The sequence below is a fragment of the Zootoca vivipara genome, chromosome 10 (genome assembly GCF_963506605.1).
Source record: "Zootoca vivipara chromosome 10, rZooViv1.1, whole genome shotgun sequence".
NCBI lineage: Eukaryota > Metazoa > Chordata > Lepidosauria > Squamata > Lacertidae > Zootoca > Zootoca vivipara.
Window position 1 is genome coordinate 63,797,597 of NC_083285.1, and position 24,966 is coordinate 63,822,562.

General features: G+C 48.5%; 1 protein-coding gene across 3 annotated transcripts in view; it reads right to left on the minus strand.

The window, feature by feature from the left end:
• Positions 1-24,096, minus strand: part of GATA3 (GATA binding protein 3) — a 71,339-nt gene extending 47,243 nt beyond the window's left edge. Inside the window, exons 1-2 of one of the 3 annotated variants that reach the window (XM_060279208.1) lie at positions 23,906-24,096; positions 4,199-4,888 (exon numbers count right to left, since the gene is read on the minus strand). In XM_060279208.1, the coding sequence (XP_060135191.1) occupies positions 4,199-4,439 (241 nt within the window). In that variant the 5' untranslated portion in view covers positions 4,440-4,888; positions 23,906-24,096. Of the gene's footprint in view, positions 1-4,198; positions 4,889-5,115; positions 6,091-23,905 lie in introns of those variants that run through there. The other 2 variants (XM_035127254.2, XM_035127252.2) reach the window with 2 other exon arrangements.
• Positions 24,097-24,966: the final 870 nt, after the last annotated feature.

Consider the following 24,966-nt stretch of genomic DNA (forward strand, 5'->3'; position numbering starts at 1 on the left):
AAACCAATGAGAAACACTTTAAGTCAACCTGTGGCTGACTGGGTGGCAGTCCCCACACACACAAATTAACATGCTAAATCCAAGTACTTGGAAGTATTAATTCCAATTTAATAGGTTTACGATCGAAGCAAGAAAGGCAGTTTTCCAGTATGTCGTTCAGCGACACATGCCAAAAGCTAACTGAAAATGTCTTTTTTAAAAAATTCTATTATTATTATGGATAATTATTTGAGCAAGTTTTTTTTCCTTTTTCTTTCTTCTTCACCACCACCACCCCCACTAAAAAATAAACCTCCATCAGTCAGACAGCTCCAAATTTTACTTCTTCCACAAGAATTTCTCATGGTAGCTGTTAAAAGTTTCCCCGAGTCTACCTGTGTTGGTTTTTGAACCAGAAATCTATCTAACGATCCAAATTGAGGCAGTTCTCCTTTTTACACTTCCTTGGAAATGAGCCCTGATCAACTCAAGGGGACTTACATCTGAGTAAACATGTACATGCTCAAGCTTAAAGCATTCACACACAGAGAAAGAGGACATCCTCATTATATGTATTCTGAAGCAAGAAGTTCCCATTCAAATCAATGACTTCTACAGTTTCCCAAGTTAGGATTTTAACAGGGTCTCTCCCCAATCCTAACCACGTGTTAAGGTGCTTCTTAAATCCATGGGGCTTCCTTCCAAGTAACTGTAACCAGGACATTTTCCACAGAGAGGCAAAATCAAACAGGCATTCATGCCTTTAAAAAAATGAGTTCAGGTTGAGGATCTAGAAACATCTTGCCTTTCATTTTAATTGACCAAGTTGCAATTGACTGGGGATTTGAGCAGTCTACTCTAATGGGTAAACGGAGGGGGAATCTGCAACTTATCAAGCCAGCTTTCTCCTGTTGCTGTTTTAGTGATATTGTGAATTATTCCGGGAGCTCAAATATACAGAGGCGATTCCGATCTGATAGATAGGTGCAGATTTTGTAAGCACAACTACCTAAACTCTTGCTTTGTAACCAGACTTGAAGACTTTGTAACCAGATGAAGAAATCAAAGTTCTGGAGCAAGCTCTCTCCAGCCGCCCAAGTTAAGCTAGGATCTTTGTTTTTTAAACCCACTGGCGTCCCCTTGCCTGCTACACAGCCAAACTACGATCTTACCAGGTTCGTTTTGGAAGTCAGTCCCAATTAAATCAAGGGTGAACCAGCAACAAGCAAAACCCCAAAATTCTTTGGCTCTGTGCTGGGGGGGGGGGGGACGAGGCGTTTGCCCAAGAAGAGATAAACTAGGTAACTTTCACAAGAAAAACGAAATAGACCTAGTAATCTATTCTGCCGTGTGTGCATATTGTTGACGGTAGGGGCGAGGGTGGGTTTGAAAAGGGACCCCTTTTTAAATCGAATGGGTATTTTGGAACAATGAATAATCTTCTGAGGGTATGGAGAGAGATTTCCTTCTAACCCAGTTTAGTCCTCACGTGTGAAAACGCTCTTGGGCAGGCAGCGTCAGAGTCACTCAAATTCACGTTAGATCAAAGCGATTGTTTTGCAACTCGGAGGGGAAGGGTTAATGATATTTTGAAATGTCTTGTAAAGACTAACAGCGGGGCAAGGCAATTACTAATCAGGGATTAATATTGCTCATTCAGTTCCCCGGAGGCGTTGGAGAAGGAGGAGGCGGCTTTTTTGGTCTTTAAAATATTTGGGGAAATTTAGTTCTCTTCCGCCACCCCCAACTTTACTTCCCAATTTTTGGGCGAGGGGAACCAGAGAAGGGCTTGAAAATCGAGAGCTAATTCTGCAGTTGAAGAAGTCTGCGGTTTGTTATTTTTTTGGGGGGGGGTGAATATATCTGAGTTATATATTCACAAATATTATTTTCTCATCCACCAATTTATCGTGCTCTCCTTAACTGCATATACATTCCTGCCTACTGCATTCTTATTTTTTCACCCTTTTACCAGGCGAGTTTTAAAAATTCATTCTAGAATAAAATTTCACAGCAAGAGAGAGTAAATTAATCCTTTTAGAAAGATCAAACTAAGTGGGTGAGCTTGGGAGCCACACAGAGCACCTCAGGGTGAATGCTAAAATCAAACAGGAATGAGCACGACCCAGCCCAAAGTTAAATACTTTTAGTTGGCTTGGAGCAGATTGTTAAGCACGCGGTTAAAGGCTGCAGTCCCTGAGAAGTTAAAGGGACCCGCTCCTGGGTAGAGGCTCGGACTGCAGTGTTTACTTGGAAGTAAGCTCCATCAAACTCAGTAGGCCTTACTTCTAAGTAGACAGAATAGGCTCTTGCACTGTTTCTCACTACTTTAATATATTTATATTTCGCTGTGTATATTTTAAAAAAACCTTAAGAAACTTTTGACTGCCTGTGCTTTGTTCCCATCCCGCTTGAGGAAGCGTTCTGTGTCACTCCGAAAACTGGCAGGCCAAATTGTCCTGGCAAGGTGCTATTGTATTGCTTCTGTGAATATTCAGTACAGGATCATACATACTAATGGGACGAAGTCCCAGGGAGACAATCATATCACTTATTTTCCCTGACAGCTTTTAATTCTAACATCTCAGCCCGGAGGCTAAGTCATTACATCTCTCTCTCTTTTTTCCCTCCCAGAGTTCTAGTTTAGAACGGTTCAAGTTTGTCTTTTCATCGCCCAACTGGGAAGGTCCCCCCCCACTCTTTCCCAAGTGGTTTCATAATCACTGTCAAAAGGAGCCTGTTGTCTTTTGCAGCGGCATCATTACTAGTAATATTAAAAACTAGAAATGACAGACAAGGGATAATTTAAAAAAAAACACGCGCGCGGGCTTTCAAAGTGAGCAGGGGGTGGCTGAGTGGGGGAGACGTGTTGGTTTCTAACTAGCCACAATTTCTGTTAAGGACAAACTTCTGAAACTATTTGCATGCGGTCTTAAGTCCTCAGTGAGGTCCGCTTCAGCTCACTTTACGTCCGAGTAAACGTAGTTGATGGGCTGTTTGTTTGTTTGTTTGTTTACACTGAAGCCTGTCTGCTCCGGATCGTGCCTCCGGATGTAACAATGAAGGCGAGGGATTAAAATAGCGGCAGGATCTAGCCAGCTAGTCAAATACTTTCAAAGAGCAAAGATCTGCACCCCCACCCACCTACCTACCTACCTACCTCCCAGCAGAAGGGACACGTTTACTCGGAAACAAGCGTGCAGTAGATTTCATCTTAGGTAAAAGAGCACGGGACTGGCTCCTCTTAAAAGCGTGGGAATCCTGCGGAAATCCATGAGGATTTCAAAGTGCTTCAGTATGGCTACTAGATAGCCCCTGCTTTTTGCCCAAACGGGCCCCATCCACCACCCAGCTGAAGTTCCCAAGCTGCTTGAAACCCACAAACGTTACAATCCGTCCCTAGTCCAACATTTACTCGCAAGTAAGCCTCGCGCTCAGTTCCGTGGGCCTCAATCCCTACCGCCCAAGCAAGCATCGGCATTCAACCTGGCGATGCAAAGCGAGGCATTTCTACTCGGAAGGAAGCGCCGCTGAGTTTTAGTGGGGCTTGCTAGCTAGTGGCTGCAACCGGACTGCAGTTTAAATCGGATTTGCGTGTGCAAGCCGGTTCCGCAGAGGCCATTGGGACGTTTCTTCTCAAATAATTGGGATTCAGCACATCTTAGGACACATTTGCAAGGGAGGAAAAAAAGTCCCAAGGGAAGCTGGCGCGACCTCAGCCTCTAACCCAGTGCACACGTATTGGGGAAGAAAATCCCGTTGAACCAAAGAAAAAAGAAAAAAAAGGGAGAGTTTTGCTACCCGAGTAATATTTTTTTAAAGCATGCTATAGGATCGGGGCAGCAGGGAGCACTTTCCACGCGGGGAGCGTGGCTGGTTTGCAAAGAGGCCCAGAGCTCATCCTCTTCCACCAGGAAAAGGCCGAGCCTGAGCGAGAGACAGAGACCTGGTATTTCCCAGAAACGACCCTCTCTCTTGTCAGTTGCTAATGGCTTTTGAGCTTGCATTAAATCAGCAGTTTAGAAGACCAAGCATGCAGAAAGAGCAGAGAGCGAGAGAGAGAGAGCGCCTGCTTTTCTCTGTCTAGTTTCCGGGGCTCGTCGCTGGCTGTCAAAGTGTAGCAGTTATTGGAGGGAAGACAGAGAGAGAAAGCAAAGCGGGAGGAGGAGAGAAGCGGGTCGCCCTCCTCCCCGGGATCTGCTGGGATCCTGGCACTCACCGTGATGGGCCGGGGGGTAGCGCTGCACCGTCGCCCGAACCGAGTTGCCGTAATACGGAGAGACGTGGTTGCCTTGCCCGTCGATGTTAAAAAGTACATCCACTTCCTCCGCCAGAGGATACTGCGTGGGATCCATGTAGGAATGGCCCAGTCCGGGGTGGTGGGAGTCCGGGTGCTGCCCGTTGAGGACGGCCGGGTGGTGGTGGCTTACCCACCGGGGCTGATCCGTGCTTACTTCCATCGTGTTCTCACGATCAGTGGCGGTGGGGTTTGGGTCGGTCGGTTGCAACAAAGGTTTTCTGGCCTCTCTTCCCCTCTCTCTCTCTCACACACACACACACCCGTGCAAAATAATAATAATTTTTTTTTAATGGAGCGGGGAAAAGAGACACCGAGCTGGGGAAATAACTTTTACAAATGCCAACACCTGAATTAATTAAACACGCGCACACACACACACACACACCCAAAAAAAAAGTTCGTCAAAGTGAGTCGCCCGAAGGACTGGAGAGAAGGAGAGATTTGGAAAGTGTCTGTCTAGGTGCAAGGAAAAGGTGTTGCTTAAATAACCGTCTCCCCCAAAATGGGTGGGGGTGGCTGGAGAGAGACGGGGGGGGGGTCTGCAAGCAGCGAGAGGCAAGAGCAGTTTTCCTCTCCTCGGAGAGAGCTTGCCTGCCTTGGGTCGATCACCTGTAATGGAAGGGGGGGGGAGAGAAAAGGAGAGAGAGAAAGGAGGAGGGGGGAGAGAGAGAAAACTTGGTTTAAAAAACTTTTAAAACAATGGGATATTTTCATTTACGCGCACAGAAAATGCGCCCCCCTCCCCAAGCCCCTGCAAAAGTCCACCTCCTGTGCCTCTCTTATCTCGCCCCCCCCCCCCTGGCCTTTTCAAACAAGCTAAAGTCTTCGCGACTCACCTATCCGCCAAGCGAAGGCACCATCTCGCTCTTTCTCTTTCGATCTCCGCAGCCTCGCAGCGAAATTGGCCGCAGGGATCTCTGAGCGCTCAGCCTGTGCCGCAGCGCTGTCCTACCCTCTCGCCTCTCTGCCTCTCTTAGGCTTAAAAAGAAAGAAAGACAGACAGACACCGCCTCCCGCACAGTCTCCTGTTTGGCCAATTTCACCTGCAGAAGCGGCGGTGAGAAGTTCGCTTTTCTTTTCTTTTTGTATTGATTTTCTAGTTTGTTGGAGAGATTACTTTCCCCTCTCCTCGCCTTTCTTTCCCCCTCTTTTTTTAGGTTGTTTTGGAGTGCGTTGGTGGGTGGGTGCTGTTTTTTGCGGCGGGGAGCATCTCTCCTCCTCCTCCTCCCCCCCTTTTCAAAAATCAGCAAACGTTGCCCCCCCCCAAAAAAAAAAAACAACTTTGCGGACGTTTTAAAATGCTATTTCTAAGAGCATGCTGAAGAAACGAGAAAGGAAAGGGGGAGAAGGAGAAACTACGTTGTGCGAGGAGCCCAAAAAGAAAGGAAGGAAGGAAGACAAGAAAGGAAGAAAAAATGAATACATAAGCACCCTCGGAAAAGTTGTACGAGAAAAGCCAGGGAGTACTTGATCGGCTCAAATTGTCCTCCTCATTTCACTCCACCTCTCGCCTGCCCTCCTCCTCCTTCCCCCCCCTTTCCTTCCTTCCTTCCCTCTCCCTCTCTCTTGCTTTTCTTTTTTCTTTTTAAAGGGAGGGCATTATTTCTGAAAGAACCGGGATGGCGCCAGCCGGCTCAGTATCCACAGACAGCTGCGGCGAGACAGAACTTAAGGAGGTTCCAGTGTCATCGGCAGGGAGGGGGTGGAGCCTGTCCCTGAACGAGGAGGGACAGGGGGACGGGCAGGGAGTGAGGAAAGGAAGCAAGCTAACTAGGGCTGATCCCTTCCCCTCCTCTTCCTCCTCCCCCCCAAAAGAAAACACACCTCCCTTCCACCCACACGTACCGGAGCCGGAAAGAAATAAACTCATTTTGAGGGCGGTGGAGAAAGACTTAACCATCTCAAGTAAAGTTTGAGTTCCTATAAATTAATTTTTTGGGGGGGGGGGAGAAATCAGCCCTCTATTATTATTAATGATTTTTATTTTATTGGATCATCATTTCAGAGGAAGGACTGGGCACCATATAATGTAAGGACACTAAACTGGGTGGCTATCTATATTGTGATACGAGTTGGCCTCTTATCTCTGAGCATAAGTACGGGCGAATTTAGTACTTAGAGGGCTGTTCACACGCAAAACAAAGGGGGGGGGTTTGAGAGTTGATCAGCTCAAGTGTGCTTTGGCAAACGGAGAGGGGTAATATTTAAAATAATGGCAAGCTCGACTTTAGCAAGTAAGGAGAGAGTGCACGTGTTTTCTTCCCCCGTTCGCGTTCTGCCGAGAATGAAACGGCAAGGGACCGAGCCTCGGGAGTAAAAAAAACTGAGGAAATATCAATGTGATCACAACTATTCTAATCCCCGGAGGGAGCTGTGTTTAGGATTCTTGCTTGCAGGTGAAAGGGAGCCACTGGGAGAAAGTCTGAAAGTGGGGTGGCAAGGAGTTGATTTGACTTGTGGACTTCAATTCTCAAAACCATTAACTGTCCCATAATAACCCTGCATCTGGTCCGAAGAAGAGGCGAAGGCTGAGCCGTTTGCGAGGCTTCGGCCCCTGAGCTGCTCCACGGGCCACTTGGCTTGCGAAAATGAAAGGGGCTGGAGGAGAAAGGAAGGGTTATCCTCGGAGCCAATCAGGAAGCAGCAAGAGCCGTCTGCTGGCCAAAGCCGTCAGCGATTGGCTGCTCGCCTCGCGTTCGAACTTTTAACTACTCTCTCAACGTTCTCTCCATTGAGCCATTGCATCCCCTAGTGGTTCATTCAAAATCAAGAACCCGGAGGAACTATTTTCGTCCTGAGCATTTATTATTATTATTTTGAGGGGGGGGGTGTTATCTTTTAAGTGCAACAAGTTGCATCGTCTTCCTTTCCGCTGCTCCGGCTCCACCCGGCTTCTCTTGTCGCCCTTACTCCCACTTGCCCAGACCTTGAATACAATAAAGTGGGTTGAACTGGGGGATCAAACTGTTGTTGGGAAGAATTAGACAAGTGTTTAAAAAATGCGTAAGGGACACGAGTATTGGTTTTCTGAAATGCTAGTAGTTGCATTTTAATTTAGCGAGCGAGAAAGAGAGCGCTCTGTTAATTGTCATTTTCCCTGTGCTGGACGTTGTTTGTTTTTAATGTAAAAATATGTGTGTGTGTGGATAAGACACACATTGAGAGAGAGAGAGAGAGATCTCCTAATGCTGTACTGCAATCCCTTCGCAGGATCCACCACCCAGTTAAGCGAAAGCATTTGGCTTCACGAGTGTTAATGTAGGCCGAGAGTAAGCGTGCTTACTCACAGAGGGAAGCCCCGCTTGAGTTTAATGTGTTCTGCTGGCGCGTAAATGCTCAGAGGATAGTAGCCTCCACACCGCTGGAAGTCTATGGAAGTTCCACCAAAGTTATCACTACATCAGTTTTAAGCTAAATGTGCGGGGAGATGGTCCTAATGTTTCAGCTTAATTGGTTTGTGGATCGGGTTCAAGGCTTTTATTTCCCCCTTTTTTTCCTCTGTTTTTTTTTCCGCCTTCACTGACAGATTTGCATCTCCAGTCTGTTTTGATGATCAGAGATGTCTAGGAGTTGCTTGGGGCGTAATTTAACACTTTCCTAACCAAAAGGGGAGGGGGTGGGGAATCCCTTCTTTGAGCACAGATACCAGTAATCCTCAGGCGCCACAGGACAGACCCAAATATTCCCGACGCTCAATCATTGACTCCGGATTGAGGCTACGATCCTATGCACCCTTGATAGCAGCGAGTCCCCTTGAATACAGTGGGGCTTACTTCGGAGTAAGAATCGCAATGGGTGGCGTTCAACTAACTTTTACTCAGAGCCGACCCGTTTGAGATTAATGGGCCGAATTTAGGCGTGTTAATTAAGTTCAATGAGTCTACTCAGAGTAAAGCTTAGAAGAATTCCCCCCCCCCCATGGTTTGTAGATCGCAGCCCGGAAACGTACAAATAATGCCCACTTTAAAAGATAATTTTAAAAAACTTGAGAGTAAGCAGGAACCCGCGATTAGTGGCATTAAACATGTTTGTCGCCTGCCTAAAGACGACCTGAATTGTTGTTGCTGTTGCTGTTTACCCATTCCGAAAGTAAGGGCCCAAATGTACATACTGTATGTGTCTCCTTTGCCAACTACTCGTGGCAGTTAAAAGAGCGTTAACATTTTTGCCTCATTCAGAATTGCGAGATTCCTGCAAGAATCGGAACTGCAGTGTAGAAAAAAATCTGTCCAGATCATTTCATGTGAATATTTACCTATAACTATAACTATTGTTCTCGAAGCTACGAACATGAGTTCGACCAAACTGCGGGAAGCAGTGGAAGACAGGAGTGCCTGGAGTGCTCTGGTCCATGGGGTCACGAAGAGTCGGACACGACTAAACAACAACAAAACTATAAATTTGATCCAGTGCTCTCCCGCGATTTAGGCTGCGATTCTAACCCCTTGGGAGTAAATTCAGTTGAATTCAATAGGACATATCTGCTTAGACATGGTTAGGATTACGGGTTTGTTTTTTTTTGTTATTTTTAAAAACAGGAGTAATGGGGAAAAGAAAAGAGTAAAAAGTCCCTAGCGGCTGGCACAGAGGAATCTTGTCCCAACTAATTGATTACATGAAAAGTATATAAAGTCGATTAATCGAAGGGCTTGGTTTCCTGCTTTGTGTTCATTCCCGTGTGGTATTTGGAGGGGCACATGAAATGATCTTTCAACGCACACTCTCTTGGGACACTTAAAATATTAATTGTAATGGTTTTTTAAAAAAAAAGATAAGACGATTAAAAATGTTGAGCTTTGGTCACTTTTAAAAGTACTCCAGGCGAAATGTAAATGGCTCACCCCCATTTTATCTAATACAAAGGCTCGGTTTGTATTAGATAAAACGGGTAAAAAATAGTTTTCTTTGAAGAAGGTTCCTAGCTCTGCATAATATCAGCTTCTGGGGAGGGGAGGGCTTTTTGGGGTGGTGCTATTTGCCGCCTTCTCCCTACCAAATAAAATTTAGGATGCCTGGGACCAAGGGGGCGTACATAGCATAATTTAAAGCATATGAATTTCCTCCAAGAATCCTGGGAACTGTAGTTTGCTAAGAGTGCTGTGGATTATAGCTCTGTGCGAGGGCAAACTACAGTTCCCCCGGGATCCTTTGGGGGGGGGAGATTATGTGTTTTAAATGCATAGTGTGAACGCAGTTTCAGCCTAGCCTACCTCGCAATATTGTTTTGAGAATCAGGGGCGGGGCATTCTGCACGCGCTGGAGAAAAAGCGTAGCAGGGAAAAGCAATGAACTAACAGCCTTGTTAGGTGGGACATCGCCATTATTATTGTTATAGTTATTATTATTGCTACTCTTCCCCTCGCTCCTCCATCCGGAAGGGAAGTAGCTCTTCAGTGGGTGTGTGGATTCGAACCCAGAACCTCTTAGCCACCGCAGCAACAGAGGAAACCTGGAGCGACCGTGCCTGCTGTTGTAAAGGTGGGGGGTTTATTGCGAGCAGATCTCTCCTCTTCTCCCTCCCTCTTGGTAACTGGATTGACCGGTTGTAATTGGGAGGCTGCTCTGCCGAAGGCCCCTTTCCTGGGCCAGCCTGGCCGACGCCACTGGGGGCTGACGTCACGGCCATTGTGCCCACCCGGGAGGGGCCAAAGGAGCGTGACCGGTGTGTGTGTGTGTGTGTGGAGGGCGGAAATAGAAGGAGCCATTCAATGCAGTCCCGGCTCCCAGCACTGGATACACGTGTAAGAGGGATTCCTCGTACAGACGTTACGCTACCATCGCCACACCGGGTCAGAATGCTGTTTGGATCCTACAACCTTGGAAAGAAGTCCTTTAAATGATGCAATTAGAATGAAAAGTGGGTAGGTTGGAGAGTAGCTGAAGACTGCCTGGAGATATATATATATATAATCTTTTTCTATTTTACAGTGCTTGTGTGTTTACACACAGAGAAGGTCCATTGAGTTCAAGCCTGGGTGAAGGCCTAGTGATCATCGTGTGTTTCAGGAATCCAATTATGCTTCAGCGGTGTGGGGGGGGGGGTGCCATGCGGAATGGTGGCAGTCTGGGCAACCAGGGTGGTGCAATGATTAGGGTGCTGGACTAGGACCCGGGAGACCTGGGTTCAAATTCCCCACTCGGCCACGAAGTTCACTGGGTGGCCTTGGGCCAGTCACTCACTCACCGCCTAACCTACCCCCACAGGGTTGTTGTGGGGATAAGGGGGGGAGTATCTGCGCCACCTTGAGCTCCTTGGATAAACAGTGGGATACAAATGAAATAAATAAGGCACTCTGCACGTGCTCAGAAGGGGACCATTGGGAGACCCAAGAGAATGGAAGGAAAGTTGGCAAGACCATCGTAGCCTATTCATTTCCCACCTCTAAAATCCAAGCGGTAGCCCTGCATGACATCAGTCATACATACAGTACATTTATTTGATGTTTATTTTGGCGCCCAGGCACAAGGGTACTGAGCACCATTCGAAGGAATGCAGATTGAGGAGATATTTTCTACGTAGAAGTAAATCCCGTTGAGTTCAGTACTTCTGAGTAAGGCAGTGCGCTGCAAAAAGTGTGATTTATTTTCCTCCAGGTAGCTAAAGGTAGGAGCAGAATAGATCTTTTGGCAGGCAAACCTAACGCGTTTCCCAGGCTATTAACATAATTGCATTTATTCTATCTGGCTTGAGTCGGGCGGACGTCCATGGGACTCCTCTAGAGTAAGACGGTTTGAAAATTCCCGCGCACTCACTCCAGATGAAAAAGAGAGAGGCGTTGAATTCAGGAAGAACCTTCCTAGGTGTACACAGTGAAGAGAAGGCCAAATTAACGCGAAGTGCGCCCCAAATTCCCCAACATAAATGTTATTCAGGGAAACCTCTCAACATATATAAACTAGATTCAATCCGACCAAGTTTCTGACTTAGTCTACTACGGAATAAGCGCACATGGAGGTTTAGTTTTGTTTGGGAATCCTATCCCGCTTTCCTAAACGCGGAGAAGACACAGTCGCGCGCTCTTCTCCAAACGCAAGCAAAAATCGGTTTGCAGAAAGACCTCTGTATTTTTACTCAGGAGTAAGTCCCACCAAGGCCTGTGGGAGTGGGATTTTCTGTCCAAAATCCTCGTCTAGAACTGCCGCCTCCGAGTGACTACTCATCACTCACAAACGCACCTTTTTCCATTAGAGAAAGGCGAAGCTTGCCAAATCTTCCGGAGTTCCGAGGGGAATTCCCTTTTTCTTCAGGGGCATTTTTCCTGCACAAAGACGCACCCGCAACTTCTCCAAAACCTCTCCCCTGCCCGTCCCTACACAGACGGAATAGGGTACCCTGAGCCACCCAAACTGAACCGGGTCGATTTAAAAAGCAAATGCGACGATCTCATCTCAGTCTCCTCTCGGCTTTCGGGGAGATTTCCTTGCCAATGGGATTTACTTCGAAGCAAGCCTAGGAGTGTCTAATGAATTGGGATTTAGCTTGTCGTCGTCCCCCCCTTCTGAAGAAAGGCTACAAATCTGGATACCCGCCTTGCGGAGCGGGGTGGGACGGTGTCCTATCCAACTCGGTGGACTTATTTGCGAGCAAACGCGCAAAGAAAGATGGGAAGGGATGGGCCCATAGGAGCCAACTCCTAGGGGCCGTGGGGGCTTCGGGTCCCACAATAAAATATTTGAGAGGACCGCCCTCCCCCCAAGTTGATAGGCATTGCCATTCAAATGGTGTGTGTGCATTGTGTCATGTGAGCGGTTGTGCGGGGCAGGGCTTACCTGGGCCCCCACAATATTTTATTCAAGTTGGGGTCTCTGATGGGGCCCCAAGATCGGCTTAAAGCAGATCCGGAGTGGTCCATCCTGGGCACTTTCACTAAATTCGAATTCTAAACGGCGCGCTTTGGAGCGAATTAATCTCCCACCCTCCTTCCCTTGCTTCCACCTAGTTGCGTCGCCAGCCAAAGCTGTTCCTCTATCCTTCATTAACATTTGGCTACGGGCCATCTCTCTCTCTCTCCCCTACCCCTCTTTTTTTTCCGAAGCAGCCCTCTAGCCTTGGCTTTCCCCGCGTTCTCAGCTGGAAAAGATCGACCAAGCGCGGGCCGTGATCTCAGGCACACGCCCCTCATCTTCAAATCGAATTAAACGCCCCTCTCCCGCCCCTCTCCTCCTCCTCTCCTTCCCCTCTCCCTCTCCTTCTCCAAACTGGTTGCTTTGCTAATTGCTCCCAACAATGCGCTCCTATTAGGGCAAAACTGTCAATTAAAGCCCCTGCTGGCGGAGCAGGGAGGAGAAGCGAGAGGCCGAATTTCCAGCTGGCAGGGAAGAAGGAGCCGGGGGAAGCCAGGCGAAGCTGAGCCCGGCCGAAGGGAAACCGAGGATAAATGGGACACTGTTTGTGAAAGCGGGTTGCGCAAGCTCCCCCCGGTTTTTCTCGGGCTGCAGACGCACTAAACACTTAAAGCACATGGTTTTTCCCCATCCTAAGAATCCAGGGAACTGTAGTTTGTTCAGTGTGCTGGGAATTGTAATTCCGTGGTGGGTAAACTACGGTTCCCAGGGTTCTTTGGGTGGGGAATGCTGTAAGTGTGTGGTGCATGTTCACCTACTGGCTCTCAGATGGAGAGTCCTGTTCATTCCGAAGCGAAGCGCAATTCTGCTTAGTGGAGCGGGCAGTGCCGTGTAGTGGTTGGAGCAGGCGAGCATAGTTGAGATTCGCCCTAGGATCTGCGGTAAACTCGGCCAGTCGCTCTTCTGCCTCACAAGGTTGTTGTGAAGATAAAGTGGGCTTTGCTCCCCAATCCTTGTGTTCAAGGAAAGGTGGCTGGTAGCTTCTGATATCTCTTTTGCTTCCCTAACCCACACACCTTATGCCCTTATTACTTCGGAGTAATGCCCACAGTCAGAGTTCAGGAATGGAGGGGGCCATACGAACGTGAACAAAAAAAATTAAAAACATTTTAGCAGACACCCTTAATTCCGTGGGAAGAGTTTGTTTTGGTCTGAAATATTCCGTGTCAAGTAGATTGGTACCCATCAGATAGTGCCAAGATAGGTTCATCAAAACTGAAATCCTGGATATCTTATAACTTGGAGGCAAGCTTAATTGAACTCAATGGGACTCTCTTCTGAGTAGAGATGCGTAGGATCGCTCCCTAAACCTCTAATCCTAGGAACTTCCTCCCCACTTCCCAGAAAACACATCTGCTTCGGAGACTGCAAACAAATTTTAGTGGTACAAAATCTGGCGAAAGAAAGTGCCTATTTCTTTGCGCATAGTCTGATCCTGAAGAAAACAATTTCTTGGAAGCAAGTCCCATTGAGTTCAATGAAGTTTGCTTCTAATTTCAAACACAACCAACCATCCGGATCGTTGCACCAAAACGAGGTCCACAAGCCACAGACACTGGTTCGTTTACCAGACACCTGACCTCCACTGAACTCTCCTGCTCCGTCCTGCGCGGATCAGGTCCTAAAGTTCTCTCACGCCAAAGCTTTCAAACCCAAAAGATCCGCACTGGAGACCATGAGGAGACCCGGTTTTCCCAGCCAATAACCACAGATGACCATAACATGACACAGAGATATTGCTCCCTGTTCCCTACCAACACACACACAAACAAACAAAAGCACAGGGGATCCTGATTCGCTCGATAGTTCTGAGATATTTTTCCTAAAATCTTTTTTAAAAAACCCACACAAAAATCAAACAAAATCGATGAACAATTCTAGCTGAACAGCTGCGTCAACTATTTGGGATTGCAAAACGACCAGTTATTGCTGTAACCGAACCGAAGAGCTCTTTTAAAAAAATGGGGGAAAAGACCCTTATTTCACTATACCCGGGCATTTTAAAGATACTGTGTAGCAACATAAAAGGCCTTCTTCTACTTGGTTCTGTGTGGGTGGTGGTTGCGTGCTTGTCAGTTTATATATATATATATATAATTATTTCCGTCTTGCTCTGCATAGTACGTTTCTGCAGTTTTCAACAATTAAAATTTATGGGAGTTTTGTCACGAAAACCTCGGTAACGTTGTGCAGTTTTTTAAGTATCTCGGTGTAGCAAGCAACTGGTTCGTGTACACGGCACTGCAAGAGCCAAGCGTGTGATGCTTATTCATTAAAATAAATAGGTTGTACACGGACTTCAGTGGGAGGAGGATATTCCAGGTCTGAGGGAGGGGGGTTGGTTTACACATTCCAGTCTGAGTATTACTTAATCCAGAATCAATACTACTGCAGGGGTGGCTAATTTAATGCAGGTCAGTTAGCCCGGAACATTTTCTTAACTCTCATTTACATTTCACCATGCCAAAAGTCATAGGATCGTAGAGTTGGAAGGGATCCCAAGGGTCATCTAGTCCAGCCCTCTGCAATACAGGAATTTAAGGAAAGTCGGAGTTTCTGCCCCTTCCCTTTCATACACAGAACCAATGTATTCATGCTCACTAGTGATGCATCAGTACCAGGTATCCCCAAACTGCGGCCCCTCCAGATGTTTTTGCCTACAACTCCCATGATCCCTAGCTAACAGGATCAGTGATCGGGGAAGATGGGAATTGTAGTCCAAAACATCTGGAGGGCCGAAGTTTGGGCATACCTGATCAGTACGGAACCAGCAGTTATTCCTTATTCACTAATCCGGGATAGAACCATGTGCGAGGACTTCCCGCTTCCCTGCAGGCAATCTCTAAGGTGTGTGTGTGTGGTTTATTCGTGAATTAAATGGGGGATCTATCCTTATACTGTACCAGCCAGTGTGAGTAGCGCTGCAATCCTACCCCACTTACCAGGGAGGGTGAGCCCCACTGATTTCAATAAGCTTGACTTCTGATTAGCTAAGAAGATGGGTCAGTAAGAAAGCGAGAGGCGCACTGCGATCCTATCCGCGTCTCCTTCACAAGTAAAGCCCCAACAGGCTCAATGGGACTTGCTCCCGAGTTAAGTGTGTATAGGACTGCAGCACTCAGCATGTTAAAGAAGAAACATGCGCGCGCGCACCCCGGGAAGAAGGGCCGGATCTAGTGTGATCCGGTAGTTAACAAAAGAATGTGGTTGGTACCGTTTATCACGAGCTTCCCTTCGTGCCAAGGTAGACCAGTAAGGCATCTTATTCTGACGGACAGTAGCTTTCAAAAGGGAGGGGGTGTTATATTGCAGTCTCCTCCCTGGCCCTTGGGATCCTGGAGGTGGAGAGGGCGGTGATTGAACCTGCGGCCTTCTGCGTGCCCAGCACGTGTCCTTCATTCAAGCATGGGTAGGTATAGGCAAAGGGGTCCCACAGAACTCGGGGCTAGCTGACACGCTCTCCGTATACTTTACAACAGAGAGCAAAACCGCCTGGCCTCTCCGAGTTCCTCTGTGACCTTCTAGATCACTGGCACCTGGTCTGAATTTTCCTGTCTCCTTGCTGGGGGAGAAAGGAGGGGGGCTCGAAGAGCACACACACACACACGCAACACACACACACCATCCCGTCGCCGAACTGCTTTTAGCCCGCATACAATTGAGTGGAATAGGATTATGTTACGTTTACTGGGCTGGGATTTGACAGGGAAAGCAGCGCAGCGCAGGTAAAGCTGTGTAAACAGCCCCGAGCTAGGCATCGGAGGGTTATGAAAGGGACACGGCCCAGGGCTGAGATCTGAAGGCTTCTCTTCTCCCAGCCCCCACCCCCACCCCATCGCAAAGCAACTCGGGTTCCCCGGGAGTGGGTGGATTCGGGGACAACTTTTGTTGCGCGTGGGGTTAGGGAGAAAAGGGCGCTTCGCATCTTCCTTGCCAAAAGCAGCTGGACGGCGCACGCTTCCCTGGCCCCAGCGAAGACAGACGTGAGACACAACAATCTCTGCAAAAGCAACCCAAATAGGCGAGCCCTGAATCCCTGCCGGGGGGGGGCGGCAAAAGGGAGCGGTTGTTCAGCGCCCGAAACGTCGAATAAAACCAAACACCCGAAAGGGGAAGAGGGGGTCGCCCTTCCGCGCACCCTGGTGAGCTCTGCCAGCCTAGACTTAGGGCTTCGGGCTCAGCCACGCGATCTTAACGCAGGAGTCACACCAAGCGAGCCTGACGCAGAAGAATCAAGTCCTCTTGAATTCAATGAGGGGGGGGGGCTACTCTCAGGTAAGCTTGGCTGGGATTGCTGCCTGCCCGCCCTGTGGAGGCGCTGACACCCCTAGACCAGCCCTGCTTGGTGGTGCCGGCGATCAAGGAAATAGCAGCTTTTCAAAGTTTCAAAAGAGCATCAGCCTCGTCTATCTCAGGGATGGCAAAGGAGAGCGGTTCGAGCACGTGCTCCGGCGCTTCCACTGAACTCAACTGGACTTTGCAGGTGCTTAATTCAGGCTGCAAGGTTGCCCCCCACCCCTCTGGATAACCCCTGCACCGCTCTCAATTTGGCTTGCCCTTCGTTCTCATTGCCTTCCTCCCCTTCCCTTCCCTCCCCTTCCCTTCCCTCCTTCCTTCCCTCCCTCCTTCCTTCCTTCCTTCCTTCCTTCCTTCCTTCCTTCCTTCCTTCCTTCCTTCCTTCCTTCCTTCCTTCCTTCCTTCCTTCCTTCCTTCCTTCCTTCCTTCCTTCCTTCCTTCCTCATTCTCTGCCAACTGTGGAAGCCTGAGAAACACCAAGTATTGCAGGGAGAAAAAGAGGAAGAGAAATAAGGCCTCAGCATCCGATCGTGTGGATTCTGATGATCTTCCCCCACCGCCACCGACGGGGTGGCCAGCTTCCCTTTGAAGATCCGGAGAGCTTGGGAGAGACGTGGGTGGGGGGCGGGGTCCGGGGAGACCCTCCTTCAGACCTCTAGAAGTCTGACTTCTAGAATAAAATTTGGGGAGAGGCCCATTTGAGAAGGGGAGGAGGCAGATGGTTCGTGAGTAGGAAGGAGGCCTGAAGAAAGCTTACCTCAAACAAACAAAAAATACATTCTCTCTTTTCTTTCCTCCCCCACCATCCCCCCAAAAAACCCCTTTCTGAAATTAAAAGATCCGCTGCCTTCAGGACAGTTTAAAAAGTAAGCAAAAATGAGGTAGGGGAGACTCAAACCGGCTCCACCAGTCCAGGAAGCGACCCTTCCCCCTTCTACATTCCCAAGAGAGGGAAAGAAGACGGTGTTGAACTAGGGGGAGTCGAAAAGTAAGAAACAGCCTCGTCGCAAGCCACGCAAGGCTCTTTTTTAAAGGGTTTTTAATTTTCTAGAATCTGCACTGGAATCTCCCTTCGCCCCCGAGCATCCCCTCGCAAACTGCAAGGCTGCAAAGGATCCAGTCAGTTTCAACTTTGGATCTAAGTTAAGTTTCACTTTCTCCACTGGGAGCCAGGAAGATCCCACAAGATTTCCTGGTGACTGGAGTGTGCGCGGCGTCGGGGGTGGAGGGTTTAAGCGATCGACAACCATCGCCACAGTTGCCCTCCCTCCATAAGAGCCCCCTTCCCAAAAGAACAAATACCCTGCGCGCTTGATTGCTTGTTTATTTGTGTCCACACGGTGGTGTGCACGCGCACTTGATCAAAGCGCGCATAGAGGGAGGGGAGGTGGTGAAATCTCTCACACACACCCCTCTCTCGCGCCCCTTAGCAGTAGGTGTTTAAAAAGAAATTCGTCAGAAAGGCTCTCTCTGTTAAAGCATACAATCCTAGGCCCATTCGCCCAGCTTCTTAGTAAACATGTCTAAGAATCCGGAGATGTCTTCAGAAACGTGCAGTTCTGGGAAATATAACCGGTGCAAGATAAGGATCCTGTCTTTCCCGCGTCGATTTTAAGGCAATAGATCTCTCAACCCTTCCTCTCCTCAAGACCCCCGAATTCTTTTTTATTCTGACGCTTTCTTTCAGACCTGCTTTACGGGAGCGTGGGATGGGGAGCCGTATTCGCGGGCTCGCTGCCACGTGTGAATCCGGAGCACTTGTATTTCTGATTGTTATGAGCTTGAAGGAGCCAAGAGGAATGCATGGGGGTGGGAGGGAAATGCAAGGTGGCTGCTTGAATGCAAGGTTTGAGTACCTCTAAGAGCAGCCCTTTGACCCTGCTTGGGAACTCAACCCTGAAATTGATTTGTTTATGAATGCATCGGCTCTTAGATAATGCTCTTAGAATGGTGTCATGGTGTCAATCAAAATGATTCCTTTTAATAATTTTTTCCCCCTATCCCCCCCCACACACCTAGACAATTTCTAGAACAGTACATGAACAGCCTGTGCTTTCTAAGAAGTTTCTGTAACTGAACAAATAAATTAATCTTGGCTTAATTTTTTAGGCACCTTTCCAGGCCTAAGAGGTTTTTGGGGGGGAAAGGGGGGGACCAAGCTTGGCACCCGATAGAAACCCCAGCCCTCAAAGTTTTTTGTTGATGTTTCTCTGCTGTTCAGACCTGTCATGACAAAAACAGAGGGGAGGTGGGGGTTGATGGTGGTACAGGGTAAATAAGAATCCATGAACCTTGTGTGGAGTAAACACACAGTCTTCCCAGGCCTGACAGGAAGGAACTCCTGATTTCTGAATTGCCCTCTTCTCTAGAAATGGATGTGGAAGAAAGGCTGAGCTCTCTCCAATATGAGATGCAAGGTTCTTGTTTCAGCTGAAGCTCAGGCCTTCTTGAGAAGTTAGTCTTATGCCTGGTCTCCATGTTAACCAGCTGAAATAAATTTAATCTAAATATCTGGTAGGTGTGTTTATGTAAGCTATTTAGATAGAGATAGATAGATAGATAGATAGATAGATAGATAGATAGATAGATAGATAGATATAGATTAGATAGATTAGATAGATAGATAGATGATAGATAGATAGATAGATAGATAGATAGATAGATAGATAGATAGATAGATAGATATAGATGATAGATCTAGATAGATGAGAGAGAGGGCACCAATAAATCCTAGATTCCAATATTGCTCCTGCTATTAATCTCCCAGGTAATGAACAAACCTGTAAACCAAGTCTTCACTTTTATCCTCGGTGTGGGCAGGATAGCACCAGCCCACCTAGAGGATTGTTGTGCAGATTGCTCTGGGGATGTAGCTCAGGGTTGCAGAACCTTTGGCCCTCCAGATGTTCCTTGGACCACAACTACAGTACCATCATCCCTGACCATTGCTCCATGCTATCTGGGCCTGGTTAGAAACGTTCCAACAACATCTGTAGGGCCAGAGGTTGTTCATTCCTTATGTAGATGAAACACTTTGACTACTAAAGCACTATATACATGCTAAATGTAATTCGGAAATATCTTGGGGTGTCTACATATGCACATAGAGGGGTGTAGGGGTGTCTGTACAGGCATCCATTTAAAACTCTAAATGAAGTCTCTTGGTTGGGTTCATTAGCCTGGAACAAACCTTTGTCAGTAGTATACCTACAACTAACAAAGCATTTAAAAACAAAAACAAAACGTGATTTAATAGACTTGCTGTTTGCTGCCAAAACAGCCCAGTTTGTACTGAACCTGATTGGCATCGACTAATCCCGAATTGCGTGTTGCCCTGAAATTTAAAGAATGATTCCTTGGAAACCTTAAGGAATTTCACATCTACGGTATAGGATGATGGTCTACTGGCTTGGAAAGGTCATTGCTTCCCCTTTGCTTTGCTTTCCTCTGGGTCTCCCTTTCTCGCTATCTTCATTCGGGGGCTTCCTTAGAAAACTGAACAGAGCGATGAGAGGAGGAGCGAAGGAAAGACCTTTCCTCTTGCATGGCGTGGGGGGGGGCGCGTGATGGGTACCGCCGTGATCACTGTCCTGGAATAGCCCCCTTGTTTGAATTCAGCCGTAGTCAGCCACGGCACTGCGCCACTGCAAATTCTCCCCCCCCCGCACACACACATTTTTTCTGGCACCTGAAGCCAATAATTTTGCGGGGTGGGGAACCCGCTCGCTTCTACCGCCATCGATTCTAGAAGAAAAAGGGAGCTGATCATCCGGGGTGTTCTTTGGATCAACGGCTTTGGAAAGCCGACGTGAAAAGGAAAGAAAAATCACACGGTAGTGAGTGGCTTTCCTCCAAGAGCGAAAAATTGGCCCAGTGACCCAGGACGGGACAAACGGGAGGTAAATTGGCGGCCACAATCACGTTTGCATTGAAATCTTTGTGCGCCGGATCTGCAGCCTCTCTAGGGTAATGTCAGGCAACCCTGCTGCTCCAGAACCCGTTGGATACATATTCCAGCGGCTGGACTAGAAGTCCCATTGAGCCCTAGCTCCTGTTTAACTGGGTCGTGAAGTGTGGCGGAACGGTTAGCACGCGGGGTCAGAGACACATCTTTTTCTCGAAAGTGCGTGCCTAAAGCAAGGTGTGCTTTCGCGCACACACCGGGTCACGAAGTGTTGGAGAAACCCCGGAGAAAGTGACACACGCGCGGGGGATGGAGGCGCACTGCTTCTCGCTGCCCAGAGGAGAAACTGACTCGGTTCAAAGCGACATCGACGAAGATAGCACTTGCGAGGAGACACCCACACACAAAACCCAGCAAAAACGGCTAAGTTGGAAACAGAGAGAAATACGCACTTCATAGAAACTGGAGAACTTAAATCTCTGTGCCACGCGCGCGCGCACACACACAGCTGGCAAGAACCTCTAGATCCCCCACAACACAATGAAGTGCGTCGCAACGAAGAAACGCACGACCCTCCGGGAAGTTCCCCTTCATTTCTGTGGGGTTTGCGCAGGAAGACATAACCGCCAAGTTCTGCCCCAAAGCAATATAGATAGACGCGCGCTCAGAAACTAAGCAAATCCCCAGGTGGAAGCTTATTGAGTATTAAGCCAAAAAGCACACACACACACCCAAAAAGAGAGAAAATGCAAAATATGTGATCTGGATGCCTGGAAAGCGGGTTCATCCCCAGAAAACAAGCTACAGAGATGGGGGACTTCTGCAGCTACGTGGAACCGTCTCCTCTTTCTCTGGAACTGTCGTCGTACGCCGGTGAATTCCGATCTAGCAACCGCAAAAGTCCACAAATGCATCATAAATCCACCTACCTGGAAGGCCGGTTGCTGAAGTCAGCTTACTTCCAAGGAAAGTATCAGAATACTTATGGCTCCCTCCCCCTCTTCACTCCCCGCTCTGCCTTTTGCGTGGGAGGAAATTCCGTTGATTATTATTATTTTTTAAATTGACTTCCTTCGAAGTCAGCAACACTCACGATCCGGGTCAATCCGAAAACCCGCGAGGGTCAAGACTCTCGTGGGTACGCGGCTGAACAAACACGCGTGCGCCGAAATGGGGGTCACTTCTCTCTTAGCAGAAAAATAAATAAGCTGTAAGTGTTTCAAAAAGGAGAGGGGGCAGGACAGAGCCAGGCGAAACTGTTCCATTCGCACACAGATCTAAGGAAGCCTGTGAACCAAGGGGAGGAACTGCAGCAACGCGAGCCCCTTGTTTCAGATTAGTCTCGTGGATTTCCACAGCGAAACCAACGAGAAGGATTCGAATTAGAAACAATTAGAAAATATATATATAGGGCCACTCCGGTTCTCTCTCGCTCGCACGCGCACACCTACCGCTTTGCAAAGGGAGCTCTTTAGCAAATGCGTTACACGCAGGACCCGGCAAAGGTTTAGCCATCGCGGGCATCTTCTCTCTCTCTCTCCCACCCACCCCATTTTCAAACTGCGATCTGTCAATTGCAGGTGTGAGAATGCGCAGGAATACGCTTGCCGCTTGCTTACGATAAAAGCCTTCACCACGCGCGTTTTTACGCTAACAAAATGCAGGTTTCTTTGTTTATCCTTTCTCGGGAAGGAAAAAAAAACACATACAAAGATTCTCCAACGATCCGAGCTCTGTTCAAAATTAATTTCGTATAATTCAGCGACCCCCACACTCCCGCCGCCCAAGCTCGGATCTGTCGTATCCAAACAAGATTCCTCTCTGCAAATCCGGCTTGACACATTTCAGGGGTCCTTTCCAGATTCCCCTTTCAGGTCCACGAATTGAATTGCGGTTATCATTACGCCCAAGGTAGCTCGGTCTCGTGTCCCTCGCTCCGTCCCTCCTTTATTAACGCAACACTGCCCTTTTTAACCTCGCGCAACAGAATTCAGGCGCTAAAACGGCTCTGGAGTAAAGGGTGCCTTTGATACGGGCAGCGCCTGCGAAGGGCGATTGTTTCTGGATCCACACGGCACTTAAGCAAAGGAGGACGCGCCTTTTGAAAGCGGCTGGGACTGAGAGTTTCCTTCTCCGGCGTAATTTCTTGGTGGATCCGTTCCCCTCGCTCGCTTCCATGTTTCTATTCCTACGCATATTTATATCCCCGAGCTAGCATTTTAATACAGTTGCAATGCTTAATTTCTCCGATCCCATTTTTTTTTAAAAAAACCAATTGCATATTTACTACTGGAAGAAGGTGCAGTCGGAATTGTTGATACATGCAGGTGTGTTCAGTATCCTGAGAATGCCTGCCTGATAGTTTTAGGAAGGACAACTACCGTAGTGATGCCAAATTATTGAATAACCAAAGCGAAGGAAGCTGAATCGGAGCGAACCCGCAGACGTTATTTGCAGGGCACCGCAGGTATAAATTGTGGAAGGGATGGCAAGGGGGCTTGCAAATTTTACAGCGGATTAAAGAAAGATGGAAAGTAACTGGCGGGACTGCAAAGATGGAGGCAGACAAAGGCGGACCTTGAAAGTGAAATTGACAAGAGACAGGGAGCATTTTCTCCCCCGATGGTCTAGGCTAGATTCCAATGGAATTTCTTAAGCAGTGGCTTCACGGATACATATACGGTAGATTAGAAGGGTGGTGCTTTATCTCGATGTTCCAAGCCTAATGAGAAGGCATAGGCTAGAGAAGGTTTTATGGACGTTAAATAAGCGTATATCCTTATTTGATTTAATTAATGTATCGGCGTTTTTAAATTGCTCGCCGCTTCCTAAGGGCCAAGGGAGGGTAGCAGCATTCTCGCATCAATTAAATAAACACTATTTTTTAAAAAAAAATCAAATAAATAGAAATTAATGAATAGAAATACCCGGCATCCATTTGATTTTATTTCGATGCAAGGATGAAATTATCCCCTTGGGCTGCGCGGTGGATGTCACGCAAGATTATGCATCCCAGTTATCGCGCCTGCCTTTGCAGATATCTGCCGGCCATCATTTCACCCCCAAGGAAATGTGGGGTTCCTGAGCGTTCCGCATGCTTTCTACGAAACGCGGGCCCGTCTCCCGTTTGCATTCTCTGTCTTAGAGCCGGGGGCGATTTCAGATATTTTGCGTGGACTTGCTCCCCCAGCACCCTCCCTGCTCCACCATGACCAGCACCCCCCCCCCCAGTCCGGAGGCTTAGCCACAAGCCGAGTCGGGGCTGTCGAGAAACCTGCAAGAGGTCATCTGATCTCACAGGGGGAAAGTCCGGTTCACCCACCTTCCCAAGTCCCCTACCAAGGTCACCGAAAAGGGAGGGAAGGATGGAGAGGGGGAGGGATATATCATCCATGTACATCCTGAGAAACACTATTTACGGATCGTTCTGTTCCGTGCAGGCTTGTGAAGGAGATTCTCGACGGGATCCCCCGCCTTGACCCACGTGGAAAACCAGAGACCGCGCAAAGAGGAGAAGCCAAGAGGGAGCTGAGCTGAGGAATGGCTCTCTCCTTTTTTCTTTTTTCTTTTTTTGCACTGACCTGGGAACGAGCGCCGAGAGCGATTTATCTTCTCTCGATCTGCTGGAGAGGTGCGCTCAGGAAAGCCAGCAGAGTCCACCCGCGGTTCTTGCTGGTGCCGCCGTCGGGGCCGCGCGCATTGCCGAAGCTGCTGCTAAGCCGAGATCGAGGGATCTGGGTGATCCGCATCCTCCAAGCGCCTAGCCCAAATCTCTCTGACCTCCCTGCTCCTCCTCCCTCCCTCCCTCCTCCCTCCTTCCTCCTCTTCCTCACCACCGCGCGCGAGAGAGAGCGGAGCGCTTCCGGGTTGGAAAGAGGGCAGAGAAAGAGTGAAAGAGATGCAGGAGCGGAGAGGGAGGGGAGGGGAGGGAGAAAAAGAGGACGGGCGGGTCTTTACGCATCCACCCCGCGAATCGCAGGTGGGGTTTGGGGTGGGAAGAGGGGGAGGGGGAGGGGGAGGGGGAGGGGAGGAGGCTTCTTCGGGAATCGAGTGGAGCTGCATGTGACGTCATGGAATCAACCCGGCCCGGGCCCGCCTGCCGCTGTCGCCTGAAGGATTGACAAAGACAGGCAGGAGTAGCCAGGAAAGCTCGTGGGGGCTTTGGGGAATAATAAATAAAAGAGTCAGGAGCAGGGGGAAGCGTGTGGTCCGTCAGAGGGACTTGGCGTCGGAAGCTTTTGTCGTTGACCAAAGTCGACCTGGGTCTAAGGCGCACGGTGCGCTTTCTGGAGGGAGAGAGGGTCCTCATCACCAAGTGCTCATTTAGGGAGCAGAGAGCTGACACGGAAACATCCATTCTGGAGACACCCCGTAGCTTTAAAAGCACAGTTCCCTCACCCAAAGGATACTGGGAACTGTAGTTCACCCCCTAGCAAAGCTTCTGTTCCCAGCACCCTGGAGGCATAGGGAGCAGAGAGCTGACACGGAAACATCCATTCTGGAGACACCCCGTAGCTTTAAAAGCACAGTTCCCTCACCCAAAGGATACTGGGAACTGTAGTTCACCCCCTAGCAAAGCTTCTGTTCCCAGCACCCTGGAGGCAACTACTCCCGCTCGCAAGATCCTCTGGGCGGAGGGATA